At 36.6% G+C, this 16917-nt stretch overlaps 1 protein-coding gene across 1 annotated transcript in view; it reads left to right on the forward strand.

Moving 5' to 3' along the window:
- The window catches only part of LOC112056564 (dopamine receptor 1), a 154066-nt gene that overhangs the window by 118902 nt on the left and 18247 nt on the right, over positions 1-16917 (forward strand). Inside the window, exons 2-3 of the mRNA XM_052889062.1 lie at positions 4288-4441; positions 10983-11070. Of these exons, the coding sequence (XP_052745022.1) occupies positions 4406-4441; positions 10983-11070 (124 nt within the window). The 5' untranslated portion in view covers positions 4288-4405. The remainder of the gene's footprint in view (positions 1-4287; positions 4442-10982; positions 11071-16917) is intronic.

Genomic DNA, 16917 nt, shown 5'->3' on the forward strand with positions numbered 1-16917 from the left:
GTGGTTCGATGCCCGCTAGACTATTGTCGTACTCTCCGAATATAGTCTTTCCTGCTGTCCTAATTCCTATTTTGGTCTTAATTATCAACATCTCAAAATAAAAAACAAATCAATTGATAAAATGTCATCTACATAATATGATACAAATTACAAATGTCATCCGGTGCTCACAGTGGATATCATACAGTATGTAGTTGACACTTTGTCGTCCACTTCGATAGGTTGATAATGAAGACTAAAATAGTGAATAGGCCTACTGAAAGAAAACAGAAGTCATTCTGTATAAAATGCACGCATTCCTTGTATGTCCCGCGAATATTTTCTTTGGACCACCTGCTAGCCTATTTACTAATTTGGTCTTTATCCGTCGTTAATTCGCTATCAATCCATATTCGGCTTACTGTTGAGCTCGAGTCTTCTCTCAGAACGAGAGCGGCCAATAGAACTTCACCCACGCAGAGAACTAAGAATATTCTCTGGTGTGCAGATTTCCTCACAAAGATTTCCTTCACCATTTGAGACACTTGATGTTTAATTTCTTAAAATGTACACAACTGAAAAGTTGGAGGTTCATGCCCCGGACTGGATTCAAACCCACACCCTCCGGATTCAGCGACAGAGGTCATCCACTGGGCTATCACGATTCTCTGGCTGATTTTTATTAATAACCTATTATTATTTTTCTTAAATTCTTTACAAGTTAGCTCTTGACAACAATCTCACCTTATGGTAAGTGATGATGCAATCTAAAATGAAAGCGGGCTAACGTGTTAAGAGGAGAATGAAAATCCACACTCCTATCGGTTTCTACACGACATCGTACCGGAACGCTAAATCGCTTGGCGGTACGTCTTTGCCGGTAGAGTGGTCTCAAGTTCACCACATGTCACCTCACCTCACCACACTACACTATGATATCAACAAAAAGTTGTCAGTAAGCACCGGATGGCATTATTCACATGTAATCTCAAAGATAGTTACCATTAAATAAATAGTGAATACTCACTACTAATACTAAGTCCACTAACATACGTCAAAATTAGTGAATTGGCCTGCTGATTAATTTGTTCGTTGGTTGTTTGTCGAAAATGCGTTGTGTTACTGTTACGTTAGACTCTGGCCATAACTTGATTGCGTATTACTTATGTACACCCTTTCTAAGAGGTATTTTGGAGTTACTGCAATTTCGTACACTGCGGCAAGATTGAGGATACCGCTTCAAACTTTATTCACGTATTCTCACAGCAAATTGCTTGCGTACTTCAATATCCGCGTAAAAACCTATGCAAATCCAATTGGGATCCGCCCCTTGTAACAACACTGAAAAACGGTTGGCAAATTACGTTAGGTTCCTGCGGTTTTTTATGGTATCCTTACCTTTAGTGAGACAAAACTATTTTATGATATTACTAGCGGGAAATTAGGGTATCCACAAATTTTTTGAAAATAACAACCAAATCCGTGTAGTTTTTGCGTGAAAGTGTTCATGCCATCAGTACAATCAGTTTTTCACAAATCTTGCAAGTGAAATCGTGGTATCTTTCGGGACAACCTATGTGTTAATCATCTGTCACCAATCCAAATTACAGCTAAATCTGTTATAACTTGGCAAGTTCATGGCTTTTCTTATTGCCACAACGCGTTGAGATCAAATAGCATGTCAGCCACGACACGAATTTCGCTATTTGGTCTTTCTGTGATCGTCACAATGCGTTGTGCGCGTTTTCATTAGAGTCATAACACGAATTTCGCCATGTGGATGTTTTGCTGTGACGACTACGCGTTGTGAGCTATTTTTCCGCTCACTGAGCGTAACATATATCGTACTAATATTATGGTAAGTCAATACTCTATTCTGCTGTCTATATGATATTTTTAAGGCACATCCTAAGCTTTATTTTATCCCCGCATTCCGACTGGAATAGAAGCTACGCGATTAAAACCACGGTTCGTCTGCTAGTTTAGTTATATAATGATTTATTTATTTTGCTATCATCCGCGAAAATTCGGCGAACCCATGCGACAACGTCACCCAGGTCCGACAAAATACTCTCTACGTACGTATCACCCCGAAACCGGAGCATCCTCAGGAGATGTTGACTCTACAACGTGCAATTGCACGTTGTAGAGTTGTTGTAGAGAGTATTTTGTCGGACCTGGGTGACGTTGTCGCATGGGTTCGCCGAATTTTCGCGGATGATAGCAAAATAAATAAATCATTATATAATCATGATGAACTTCCGCAAAGTAACGCCTGCTTCTATCCAATATGCTAGTTTAGTGTTACGGGGACCCCTATTACTAGATATAGAAGGTTTATATTCACTCGCCCATATCGAGTTGCTTACTACTTGAGGTGTTTACAATCTTTTGTTATCGTGTTTTGTCGAATTTCGTGGAATAAACAACACGCGTGTAGGCGTTCCCAGAATAGTCTAGAATCATTCTCACGGGTATAGATACGCTACGGAGACTAAGCTCGTGGCATTTTAACTTCGGAACGAAGTGGAGTAAGTGATACCAGCGAAACAAGTGAAAAATAGTGAACTCGGCTACGATTTTGGACAACAAATTGCCTACGTTTGGAAGTGTGTGATACTCGGATTAAGGAGTGAAATAAAATCTCATACGAGTCACCAAGTGTTTCATTCCAAATATTCGAACGCTAGTTCGTAATCTATACTAATATTATAAAGCTGAAGAGTTTGTTGATTAAACGCGCTAATATCAGGAACTACTGGTCCGATTTGAAAAATTCTTTCAGTGTTAGATAGCCCATTTATTGAGGAAGGCTATATGTTATACTTTGTTCTCGTATTCTTACGGGAACGGGAACCACGCGGATGAAACCGCGGAGGCGTCTATCAACGCAATTTAAACAAAACGGCATACTTATTCTTCGTGCGACTGGTTAATGCTAAATAATTCCAAACCATTTACTTCAGTGAACGCGAGATACAAGTTTAAGCTTTCATCGTGTAGATAATTTGTCTCTGTCCGCGCGTTACAGCAGATAGTTTACGGCGTGTAGACAAAGCGTGTAATGTGGAAACGTTGTCGCTGTAATGAGAAATCCTTTGTGAAAAATGTAAACAAATACGACGCATCGGTCAATTTTTTTAGAAATTACATATCGAAAAAAATTGACTGTGACTAGTGGACTAAAAGACGAATATTCTTGATTCTGGTAGCTAACTGAGTTACCAGAAAATAAAAATTTCAGAGCGTCGGAACGAGATATACTACTCTCCTCCCAACTTGTTGTATTAAAAGCTGTTATTAACCGGCTGTTTTTTTGACTGTTGCTTAATTAACAGTTATACAACTTAACAGCCACAATGTCCTACAAATTCCGTGGTACATTATCTCGTTCCGACGCTTAGAAATTTTTATTTCCTGGTAACTCAGTTAGCTACCAGAATCAAGAATATTCGTTAATAAAAACCTAATTATATTATTTTCACGTTTCTTGTTTCGTTAAATATTTATCTATACCTACAATTATTATTATGATAATTATCATAGCTGAGCATTAACTCGTTAATCCGTTAATCGTTAATTAACGAAGTTAACATTTTGATTAACAGATTAACTTTTAAGTTAACTTTTTAAAATGTTAACGGACACGTTAACTTCCGTTAATATGCAGAAGTCCGTTAATCATTAATCCAATGCCTACTATTTACCGCGCGACGCGAAAAGCAGGTTCAGACAAGTAAGAAATGATGACTGATTTTTTTTTCAAAGAAATCAACAAATTACTATATTTATGTTAAATATAGATAAAATCAACTAAAATCAAATTATGGCACTTTTCCCCAGTGCTCATCCTTATTTTTTCAATGGTGATCTCACACATTGATATAAAAATGTAATATTACAGTCATATTAACGGATTAACGATTAACGTTAACTTGCGTTAATTCTTCCGGAATGTAACGCTTTAACGTTTAACGAAGCTAACTTTTTTTGTTTAACGGTGCCCAGCTATGATAATTATATAGTAGGTATACACGAAATTTAACATTAGTTTTGATGAAATAGGTCTTATAATATTAACCAAATTGGTACGAACAATATTGAATGATTTATCACGTCAGTTAAAGATCGTGAACTTGCACATGTAATGCTGTAATCTACCTACAAGTATATATTTAATTATAATTTCGCATTTGGAGTGGCTACGACAACGTCGTGTTTCGTATATCCATCCTCCATCTGTATATTATTGATTAATCTGTGTCTAAGTTATAAGTCATTTTCAAAATGTATTTACTTTTGTTACAGAGATGTGATGGTGAAAAATGGGGGATCCACACGTGGCGTGGTCGCGCAACCAACTGCAGAGCTTCTTGCTGAAGATGGACACCAAGATCTGAGCCGACGGTGATCGCAGGAGATTACAATGGATCTCAAGTTTGCACCCACAAATGTGAGTTATGTAAGTGTTGGCATTTTTATTAAATCTATATCTCAGAATTTAAACTATCGTGAGTGTTATTCATAATTAATTGATTATGAAACACGGCAAAAACTGACGGCTACTACGTCTTCGTCTCTACAACTGATCCATTTTGAAAATCATTGATTCGTTTTTCTCCTCGAGTCTCCTCTCAGAATGAGAGGGGTTAGGCCAATAGTCCACCACGCTGGCCTAATGCGGATTGGTAGACTTCACATGCGCAGAGAATTACGAAAATTCTGTGGTATGCAGGTTTCTTCATAATGTTTTTCCTTCTCCGTTAGAGACATGTGATATTTAATTTCTTAAAACGCACAACTGAATAGTTGGAGGTGCATGCCCCGGACCGGATTCGAAACACCCTCCGGAATCGAAGGCAGAGGTCGTTTCCACTGGGCTATCACGGCTCATGCCTCAATCGGTGAAGAAAAACATCGTGAGAAAACCTGCATACCAGAGAATTAACTTAATTCTCTGCGTGTGTGAAGTCTACCAATCCGCATTAGGCCAGTGTGGTGGACTATTGGTCTAACCCCTCTCATTCTGAGAGGAGACTCGAGCTCAGCAGTGAGCCGAATATGGGTTGATGACGATATTATATTAGGTACGCAAGTTTTTGATTTTCAGAAAACGACTGATCTATTTTGGAAAACATTGAACATCGTTTTTCTCCGAAATAAAAAGAAATCTATATAACTATTTTTAAAAGATCCAGATAGATCTTCGCGATACACCTAAGACCTAGGTCACAGGTTTTATTACACGGAATAAAGTTCGTTCCATAAACCAACTGGGGCGATGTAATTGTGCAGTGTTGCCATAGCTCACAGGTGGAGGCGCCTTTTCATAAAAGAGAAACGTTTAAAACCGCGTGTGTTGCATTTTGTTTGAGTTTTATTTTTATTACAAGCTCTTGTTAATTGGCAACACTTTGTTTGCAATCTAGAAACTGAATTTTTTAAACTGTTATCACCATCTTAAGCTTTGTTTTTATGTAGATACTAGATGACACTGCGCGGTTTTACCCGCGTGGTTCTCGTTCCCGTAGGAATACGGGGATAATATATAGCCTATAGCGTTCCGCGATAAATGGGCTATCTAACACTGAAAGAATTTTTCAAATCGGACCAGTAGTTTCTGAGATTAGTGCGTACAATTAAACAAACAAACAAACAAACTCTTCAGCTTTATAATATTAGTTAAAACGAATCTATGATTTCCAAAATGGATCAGTTGTTTTATGAAAATCATAAGCTTGCGTAATATAATATGTAAATACATAAATATTTACTTTAGGTACATACACTTGTCATTTACAGTACATTTTTTTTTCATTTTAGACGGTTTCCTCTGAGGCTTAGAATTTATACCTCACTTATGCTGACCTTACAGAACTTACTCGTATCACACTATTAATAGAAATGCGAAAGTTTGTGTGTGTATGTTTGTTCGTCCTTTACGCAGCTGCTACTGAAGCAATTTGGCTGAAATTTGGAATAGAAATAGATTTTACTCTGGATAAACACATAGGCTACTTTTCATCCCGGAAAAATCCACGGTTTCCACGGGATTTGTAAAAACTGAAAATCCACGCAGACGAAGTCGCGGACGTCCGCTAGTATGCAAATAAAAAGTAGCTCGATGCTTATCTCTTTTTGTAAAAAATATCCAAGAGGCAAACTGTAAGTAATATAACCTACCTTTGATTTGAACATTTAGAGACTAATGATTTTAAACTTATTTCGTGGTTGTTCATTATGAATGTTATTTAAACGGGTACATACCACGATAAAACGACGAGATTTTTAATGTCGATATTTCGACCCAGTTGCATGGATCGTGGTCACGACGGGACTGAAGTTGCGAGATGAGAAGTGAAGTCAGCTGTTAGGGGCAAATCGATCTACCAATAAAAATCTCGTCGTTTTATCGTGGTATGTACCCGTTTAAATAACATTCATTATTTAGAGACTACATTATTAAATATGCCAGTCATAGGGCTTATTATATTTTTTTATGCAAAATAGTAATGTAAGAGCATTTGGCTAATTCAAAGACCTTACTCAATAATGTCTAATCTATTCTATACTAGCTGACTTCTTCTTCTTCTCCTTACTGGAACGGAAACCACGCGGTTAAAACCGCGTGGTTTCCGTTCCAGTAAGAATAAGGGAATAAAATATAGCCCTTAACCTTCCTCGATAAATGGGCTATCTAACACTGAAAGATTTTTTCAAATCGGACCAGTAGTTTCTGAGATTAGCGCGTTTAAACAAACTCTTCAGCTTTATAATATAAGGTACAGATAACTTATTTTGCACTTCTTAAATTTTCAACTTAAAAGCAAAAAAATTTTAATAAAAAAAATTCAACCGACTTCCAACTCAAAAAATAACTTTAACTAAAAAGCAAAAAATAACATCCTACCTATGTGCTACCTTCTGATCAGTTTGAAGGCGGTGCCAAGCCAGTGATGTTTTAATTAAATACGTTTAAACTACAAAATTTCTGTGGTTATTCCAGAAACAGCTTTAATTAAAACACGACACTGGCTTGGCACCGCCTTCAAACTGATCAGAAGGTAGCACATAGGTAGGACGTTATTTTTTTGCTTTTTAGTTAAAGTTATTTTTTGAGTTGGAAGTCGGTTGAATTTTTTTTATTAAAATTTTAATTTTTTTATTTTTAGTGTTAGCATACCCACTGCGTGTGTACAGTCACAACCTATCTAAGTGGAAAGTTCTTATCAATACAAAATTATCAAGTCCAAACACAAGGTAGCTACTGTGAGCCGTCGAGGAGTTCTCTTCACTGTGCTTCGTCTTCATCACCAGACCCTTAATACAGTCGCAATCCATCTAGGTGGAAAGTTCTCATCAATACAAATTTATCAAGTCCAAACACAAGGTAGCTACTGTGAACCGTCGAGGAGTTCTCTTCACTGTTCCTCGTCTTCATCATCAGACCCTTAATACAGTCACAATCCATCTAGGTGGTAAGTTCTTATCAATACAAATTTATCAAGTCCAAACACAAGGTAGCTACTGTGAACCGTCGAGGAGTTCTCTTCACTGTCCCTCGTCTTCATCACCAGACCCTTAATACAGTCACAATCCATATAGGTGGAAAATACTCATCAATACAAATTAATCAAGCCCAAACAAAAGGTGACTGCTGTAAATTCTTGACGAGTTCCATCGTCTGTGTTTCGGCTCCATCATCAGACCAACTCCAAACCTTCATAAAGTTGTAGTGGTTTAAAATACCTTATGGAAACACTAACAAACGTACTAGCCGTCTCTACAACTTTCGAAAGTTCCCCTCAATTTCTCCAGGATGCCATCATCAGATCCTGACATGAAAAAAATGGGACCAAAGTAAACCCTACAAAACAAAAAAAGAATTTTCAAAATCGGTCCATAATTGACGGAATTATCGCTGGACATACATTAAAAAAAAAAAAACATACCTACAGCCGAACGTAGAACCTCCTCCTTTTTGGAAGTCGGTTAAAAATATATAAGCCTATCTCAAATAGCAACCCAAAAATGTCGATTAGTTCTCGGACCAATAACTGTTGAGAATTCTGATAATGATGACGTAACGAGCAGTACAAAAACGAATAGAATCATAAACGTTCTACAAATAGTACAAAATTAAACCGAGAGTTATTTTTTTAAGAAACTCTAGAATAACTCGGCTCGTACCAAGTGGCTTCTTGAAGTTAGTCAAACTTCAATAAAAGTTATAAATATTTTATTAGATACTCTGTTACTCCGTGAAAGTTTAGGAGTATTTTATTAAACAGAATTGTCTTGGTCTTATTATCTTTGTAATTTTTTAACTGCCTACGCAAAAGAGGGATATTATAAGTGGTCACGTTCCACTTAGTGAACTGAAGGTCACAGTTTTTCCATTCCGTGTTTTTCCCACAGTTGTGCGCGTTAAAGACTCGCTCTGGTTACTATGTGCACATAGGCTAATGTTTATCTGGGATGTCGCGATTCCCGCGGGATTTGAAAAAAAAACAGAATTTTACACGAACGGGGTCGCTGTCGTCCGCTAGTTAATAATATAGTATCTACGATAAACGACCACAACAATTTGCCTTATCAGATAGGCGTTCTGAGCGTTTCGTGATCGAAATTATGATCACAAAATTAAGCCAGAGTGACCACAGCGACCGTGGTAGTTATGTAGTATGGATGGTGGAGTATTTTGGACGTTCTGATTGCTTTGTGGAACGTAGACCGTGTTTAAGAATAAAGCCTATTTCCAAGAAATCAGGGGTACCGCTATTTTAAACTCGTCGATAAAATAATCGCCTTTAACAAGTCTCGAATTTGAAAAAATGAAATGTCACTAACAACGATGTCTCCATGGAAACAAATGATGTGCACAGCGCTTTACAGAATACAGGGGCAGTATTTTATTTTTTGATGGAAGTATCAAAAGGCCTACAGTGACCTAGGTCCTTAAGTTATAAAGCTACTGGTTCTACCACGCTCGTTTCAAGCATGAAAGCATGCTACTATTGAGCAGTTGCTACTTATTAGCATGTGTATCGCAACATTGCTAATAATGAGCATGCTTATTTCGAGCTTGCTCAAGAAACAACCGTAGTGCGATTTATGAGCATGCTACTTGATGCGCGGTTGGAAGGGGGTTTGCTTTTAGCGCGTCTGTATTATCTTTACCTTCATCTCTCCCTCTCTAACTTACGCGATAATATACACACGATACTATACAGGGAGTAAAAGATACAAATTAGCATGTATAATTGGAATGTTTGTTTTGAGCATGCTTATTCAGGAGCATACTTAAAAATAGATTGCTTATTGCTAGCAAATGTAAACTGATGATAAGCATGCTCGTATAGAGCATACTTAATAGCACGTTTTTAACATGCTATTTTAGAGCATGTGTAACACTACCTTATAGTTTCGAATGCGCATAGCTCGTTAACAGGTTGTATTACTTTCTGTCAGACATTGTTGTGTAAAACTATAACAGCTGATATGCTAAGGTATTCTTAAACAAAAGTTAGCGCATCTTCTTTATTATTCAGTACCGAACTACAAGTTTAGTAAGTCGTCTACATTATTTATGAACTACTAAGTTTATAGTCTTTTTCTCGACAAACTACTTACTGGCATTTAACTTGCGAGGAAATGGATTTTTAACTTTGTTTTTGACTTCATCTTCATAAAGGCTGAAAGCTTTTTGTTTGTAGTACTAGCAGACGTCTATGACTCCGTTCGCGATAAACGATACTGTTTTGGTTTTGTATTTTTTTTTTATTCTTTACAAGTTAGCCCTTGACTACAATCTCACCTGATGGTAAGTGATGATGCAGTCTAAGATGGAAGCGGGCTAACTTGTTAGGAGGAGGATGAAAATCCACACTCCTTTCGGTTTCTACACGGCATCGTACCGGAACACTAAATCGCTTGGCGGTACGTCTTTGTCGGTAGGGTGGTAACTAGCCACGGCCGAAGCCTCCCACCAGCCAGACCTGGACAAAAGAAAATCTCAATCGGCCCAGCCGGGGATCGAACCAAGGACCTTCGTCTTGTAAATCCGCCGCGCATACCACTGCGCCACGGAGGCTGTTAAAATGATGTGTGTAGTAGTAAATTGACAACACAAACGTATCGGTGTGTGTGAACTATAGTACTTTTTCAGATAGCATGGGTACGGTGACAGTTGCCTTATGACGTCCATAATACGTACTATTATCGCAAAACGCGGACGATTTTCAAGAGCGAAACGAACTGTAAAAAACGCTAGTACAACAGAGATATGTAAAACTTAAAATATAAATTATAAAGTTACAATTTATATAATTGTGAGCACGTATGCGGGTAGTCTTGTGCTATTTCAACAGAATCGTACCTGCGCGGCGACCACTACATAGATGTACGATAACAGGATGTGGCATCACTGATCAATAGGTCATTGAGTTATTATAAGAAGTTTTTTCAAGGTACATATACTTTTATTTTCTTTTATATTTTCGGTGGCTTGTTATTAACATAACATAACCTGGCGTTTCAAAAGTGCTAGTAAACTACCTTGCTTTATCAGTCGATAGACGTCCACTGCTGGACATAGGCCTCTTGCATGGACCTCCAAGAACAACGATCTCGAGCCGCCAGCATCCAGCAGCTCCCTGCAACCCGCTTGATATCCTCGGTCCTAGTGGGGGGTCGACCAACACTGCGCTTTTCGTTGCGCGGTCGCCATTCCAGCATCTTGGGACCCCAACGTCCATCGGCTCTTCGAACTATGTGGCCTGCCCATTGCCACTTCAGCTTCGCGACTGGCTGAGCTATGTCAGTGACTTTGGTTCGTCTGCGGGTCTCCTCAATTCTGATTCGATCACGCAGAGAAACTCCAAGCTGCAATAGCTCGCTCAATCGCCCGCTGAGTCTTCTAATAAGGCCCATAGCCAGCGACTTAGTAAACTAAGCCTCGAAATAATTAAATGTTGCCTTAGACTTTGACTTATTGTACACAGGTGGCACTAGAATTCAACGAAACGACAGTCCAATATGAGGAAGCCGAAGACCCAGATGCAGTCACGCTGCTATCTATTTTACTCGTCGGTAAGTACCTTCATAATATAAATTCTTATATATACTACCCGCTTAACTCTTGTTGTATCCACTCCTAACACATATTTTCTCAATGGATCCGAGAATATTGGTCATATTAAAAAAAAGATATGGCAAACTGTGACGTGACGAGTAGCAGCGACAGTGAATGTACCAATATTTTATAATAGAAGACCTCGAGCAGGTCCCAGGACTAGTGACCTTGGGAGTAGGTTTAAGGGATCCCTTTAGAATGCATCAACAGTCACCTTCCCTGCCTGATATGGCCGCCATGTCAACACTAAACAATTTATAATAAACAATAATTACAACACAAAACATTATTGCACAAAATCACTAACTCGACTGGCAGCGTGACGGTAACGCTGCCTAACAAACAACTGTGCTCAAGTCATCAAATACCCTCTTATTTATACCAACACTGATACTTCCCTACAATAACATAAATAATTAATGTTAATACGAGTATTCCTGTTATTGAGAAACTTGTAACAAAATATTCATTAAAAAGAGCCCTCCTTTTATATCTTAACCACGCTACGCCTCTGATTTTTAACCGACTTTCAAAAAGGAGGAGGTTCTACGTTCGGCTGTATGTATGTTTTTTTTTTTTTTTTTTTTTTTTTTTATGTATGTCCAGCGATAATTCCGTCATTTGTGGACCGATTTTGAAAATTCTTTTTTTGTTGTGAAGGGTTTGATTCCAGGGTGGTCCCATTTTTTTCATGTCAGGATCTGATGATGGCATCATGGAGAAATCGAGGGGAACTTTTGAAAATCGTAGAAACGGCTAGTGCGTTTGTTAGTGTTTCCGTAAGGTATTTTAAACCACTACAATTTTATGAAGGTCTGGAGTTGGTCTGATGATGGAGCCGATACACAGAAGATAGAACTCGTCAACGATTTACAGCAGGTACCTTTTGTTTGGGCTTAATTTATTTGTATTGATGAGAACTTTCCACCTAGATAGGTTGTGACTGTATTAAGGGTCTGATGATGAAGACGAAGGACAGTGAAGAGAACTCCTCGACGGTTCACAGTAGCTACCTTGTGTTTGGACTTGATAAATTTGTATTGATGAGAACTTTCCACCTAGATGGGTTGTGACTGTATTAGGGGTCTGGTGAAGAAAACGAAGGATAGTTAAGGGAACTCCTCGACGGTTCACAGTAGCTACCTTGTGTTTGGACTTGATAAATTTTATATTGATGAAAACTTCCCACCCATATGGATTGTGACTGTATAGGGGGTCTGGTGATGAAGACGGAGGACAGTCAGTTCACACTCAGTAGGTGTGCTAACACTAAAAATTAAAAAATAAAAATTTTAATAAAAAAAATTCAACCGACTTCCAACTCAAAAATTAACCTAAACTAAAAAGCAAAAAATAACATCTTACCTATGTGCTACCTTCTGATCAGTTTGAAGGCGGTGCCAATCCAGTGTCATGTTTTAATTAAAGCTGTTTCTGAAAGAACCACAGAAATTACGTAATTTAAAAGGCTTGAATTAAAACATCACTGGCTTGGCACCGCCTTCAAACTGATCAGAAGGTAGCACATAGGTAAGATGTTATTTTTTGCTTTTTAGTTTAGGTTAATTTTTGAGTTGGAAGTCGGTTGAATTTTTTTTATTAAAATTTTTTGCATAATATTATCTCTCGTACTTAAAAACAGTGCTATGAGTAAATATTGCTCAGTTTTCAACCTAATGATATTGTCTCAGCCATTGTATACACTGAGTAAGGGTGACTTGTGCTCTTGTGAGCAAATTCAATCAACTAATGTAAGCAACTTCAATAAATACATTTGAGAATGTTTACTGGTAATGAAGCATTTTAGGAATGTTTACAGACAATTTTCGGAGTAATTAACAATTTTCTATTACACTAGTGCACACCTTGCGGTTTTACCCACGTAGTCTCTGATCCTGTAGGAATACATATTATTATACACCCTCAACAAATTACTCTAATAATCTTTCAAGTACGAAAGCATGCTAATATTGAGCAGTTGCTACTTATTAGCATGTGCTTGTTGTGTTCCTTTGAGCATGCTTATTTAGGTGCATACTTAAAAATAGCATGCTTATTGCTAGCAAATAATAAGCGTGCTCGTATGGAGCATACTTAATAGCACGTCTTTAGCATGCTATTTTAAAGCATGTGTAACAGTACCTTTAGGTTTAGGAAAATATTAGAATATTAATCTGTAGGCTGCGTGTATACATGAGATGTCTGGTTTGATTTAATTAATAAATTGCTATTGACTTTATGATTACTCGCGTCCATATAAATTGTTGTACGCAGAGACAGTAGAATGCATAATTATATTGTTAATCTGTGTATTCTCAAAAAATAAATGAATATAGCAGGCTCTATATAAAAAATAAAAAATCAAGCAATACGTACGGTGAACGCACGACGGCTTACCTAGTTCCTCGATTTATTGATGAAATACCTGCCAACATACCTATACCATGTCCAGATTGAATTGCGCTATTTGGTAAATAAACAAACCCTTTTGTCGATGCCAAACTTTCATAACAGTTTTCAGAACCATCAAACTATTAAAACACGCACAAACACTTTGTTCTTTACAATCCACCTATGGAGAATCATACAAACGTAACATTTTTTTAATTTACACAGGGTTTAATCAAAATTTTTAGAAATAAACGAAATTAAACACGAAATTATGCACACAGATTACATTTAAATGTTAATTTGACGTTTCGTCTCTCTAAGGTTGTGCCAAGTAAAATTGTCACCACAGATTAAAAATGAACGATTTACCGATTGTAAATATCGAATGTATTCCGTTCAGTATCGATATCGTAATTGAGTAATTTGAATAAAGTAATTTTTTCATAGCGCTGTTTAGTTAGTTACGTACTTATATGTTAAAAAAAGATAATGCGTTAACAAGTACTGCCTAAATTTTTTAGTACTCTTTTAATTTATAACAAACAGATATAAGTGAAAAAAATGTTATTTGATAGGTATTAATTAATATGCAACAGAAAGAGGTAGATAGTTAATATCGCGCGTATTTTGACTGTGTGATTAGTGTTGCCAACTTAGAAGTGAGTTTTTAAGTAAAGTGTTTTTTTTACAATTGATATAAAATTCGATTATTAGTAGTTAATTCTCGATATAGTTCATCAACGGCCCATCCCTAGGATGACGTCACAACTAATGTCAGTGATAAATACGGCCATATTTGTTTACAAAATTTTTGCAATTCTAAAAAAACGAAGTTTAATTAATGCGGTAAACGAGAGAAATTTAAAAAAAAAATTAAAACAGTAAAAAATTAAATTATGTCAAATTTATAGGTTTGAATATTTTACCTTTGAATTTGACATAAAATATGAAGTACTTGCCTAATTTAATTTAGTGTAAAAGTGTAATAAAAATTTCTTAATTCTATTATTACAGTTAAAGTTATTTTTAAGAAAATATTATAGTTAAAGTTATTTTTAAGCTTCGTTGCAAATGGACACCAAGGTCAAATCTTTGTGATTTTTGTGGTTGCCCGTTTAATTTACCTTTTTATGTTTTATATATGTGTATTTTTTATTAAATAAATTAAAATTTGTAATTAACCGCCACAATTTATTATAATCTGAGATCAACTGTACTACTAAAAGAAATATGAATATCTTTTGCTTGTTTCCAATAAAGGTGAGTATTGTACGATATTCTTTCTTCCTTTCTTTAATATCAGGTTCCATTGTGTTTCGAAAGAGGAAAAAAGTCAAGTCATACAACAATAATACGTAACATAACAATAAAGCTAGCTGGAGCCTCCGACTTGACATGTATATGGATTTTCGTGTCATGACGTAGTTCATTGTAAAATGTATACAATGATGAGTAGAAAAAGAAATGGGGTATTTTTTTACAGATTGAAAATTAATTTTAGCATACAATACCGAATGATATCTGTACTTTTATTTAAATAAATGTACAACGTTTTATTATATTTCTAATTGATCGTAAAATAAATTAAATTAAGACTAAGAATTAAAAGAATACTAAAATCTAAATTTTTAATAAATAAAATATTTATAAGAAATACACACCATCTAATAGGGTAGTTCATTCATATTAAATTTAATATAAATAATATTAATTTCGTGTAAATCATAAGGGTCAAAAAATATTTAGAAATTAAAATTTTCATTCAAAAAATATGATAGCTTTTTTCCAATCTAGTAAAACGATAATGAACAATTTAAGACTATTTAAAAAAAGTGTCAACAAGCCTTGAAAACTACAGCTAAGTTACAAATAGTTGACAGTTTTACTCCTAACTTTGGAGTAAACAGCCACCTACTTGTAACTTAGCTAAAGTTTCTATTAATAAAATTAATCATAAGTCCAATTTGGGTTTTCTTTGAGATTCTCGGTGCAACCATATATTTTTCACTAGTAACTGTTACAGTATTTACATAATTAGAATAAAAAAAAAAAGTGTGTCAGCTCCGTCGCACGAATGGAGTTTACTCTTTTCAATAGCAACGCCTGAAAAGTGAAAGGTGCGCAACCGAGGTGCAGCGCTGCGTGCGCGCCCGCCAACAGCGTGCACGTGCGTGCGGACGCGCTAGGCATGTGCACGCTATGGCGGCTACGTACGGTGAAAGGTGCGCAGAATAGGTTGCGCACAAAAAACGTACCGAGGGGTATAAATGAAAAATCGATTGTTAAGGAGTAAACTCCAATAAGTTATGAAATGACATGCGTTACGTTTTTTGTGCGCAACCTATTCTGCGCACCTTTCACCGTGCGCTGTGCCGCCAACAACTTGCACATCGCACCCATGTGCACGCTGTAAGCGGGTGCGCACGCCGCGGCCTGCTGCACCTCGGTTGCGCACCTTTCACTTATAAGGCGCGAGTATTGAGACGTGCTTCGAGCTAACTTTTTGTTTTTTTTAACATACACACTTTTTTTTGTTGGTAAACAGTGCACATCGAGTAGGGCTTTAGTAATACTTATGTTAAAGAAGACTAAATGTATAGAATTGTAAAATAACTAATAGACTTTATAATATACTTCACATTATATATTTTACTCTTACAATGATATAATCATTAAACAAACAAGCCCAATAACATATAGTATATAGGTATAGTCGCCTATACAGCATACCCTATGTACGTCTCAATACACTCACAGCTAAATTAGAAAGTTGCGCACTAAAGGTGCGCACCAAAAACGTGACACTTTTTCGTTAGTTCAGTTGGTTTTACCCCTCCGATTTTTCTCATACCGGGCGCCTTATATATAAAAAATCGATTCTTAAGGAGTAAACTCCAATACAAACACAAGTTTCTGTAAAATCTTCTTCTCTATGCTTATATTCGTAATATTAAAATCCGTTTACAGTTTACATAAAACAAGATAAATCTATCTGTTTTATAAAGGCTAAGTTGACAACAGGCAATTAGCGATAGCAAGCAATCATATTTTCACTATAGTGACAACAAAAATTACATGTGAAATGAATCAACATGAATAACGCTTAGAAGGCTGTTACTATATCAGAAAATAACTCTGAGTACCATGCCGTCATTTCTGAGCGGTACAGTGAGTACGCGAGTGAAGAGTAAGGCTTGCGACCCTTATCTGTCGACTCCTGTGCTAGAAATATGTACGGTGTTTACGGGTAAAGTATCTGTATATGTGTACAAAAGGAATTGCACAAATGCCTGCCGTACAGTAATAAATGACATATTTTGCTTCTGCAGTTGTCGACGAATTAACATTTATTCTGACTTCCGGCACCACCATTTTAGTACGGCACTATTTTTAATCATCTTTAACACTATAAC

The sequence above is a fragment of the Bicyclus anynana genome, chromosome 24 (genome assembly GCF_947172395.1).
Source record: "Bicyclus anynana chromosome 24, ilBicAnyn1.1, whole genome shotgun sequence".
NCBI lineage: Eukaryota > Metazoa > Arthropoda > Insecta > Lepidoptera > Nymphalidae > Bicyclus > Bicyclus anynana.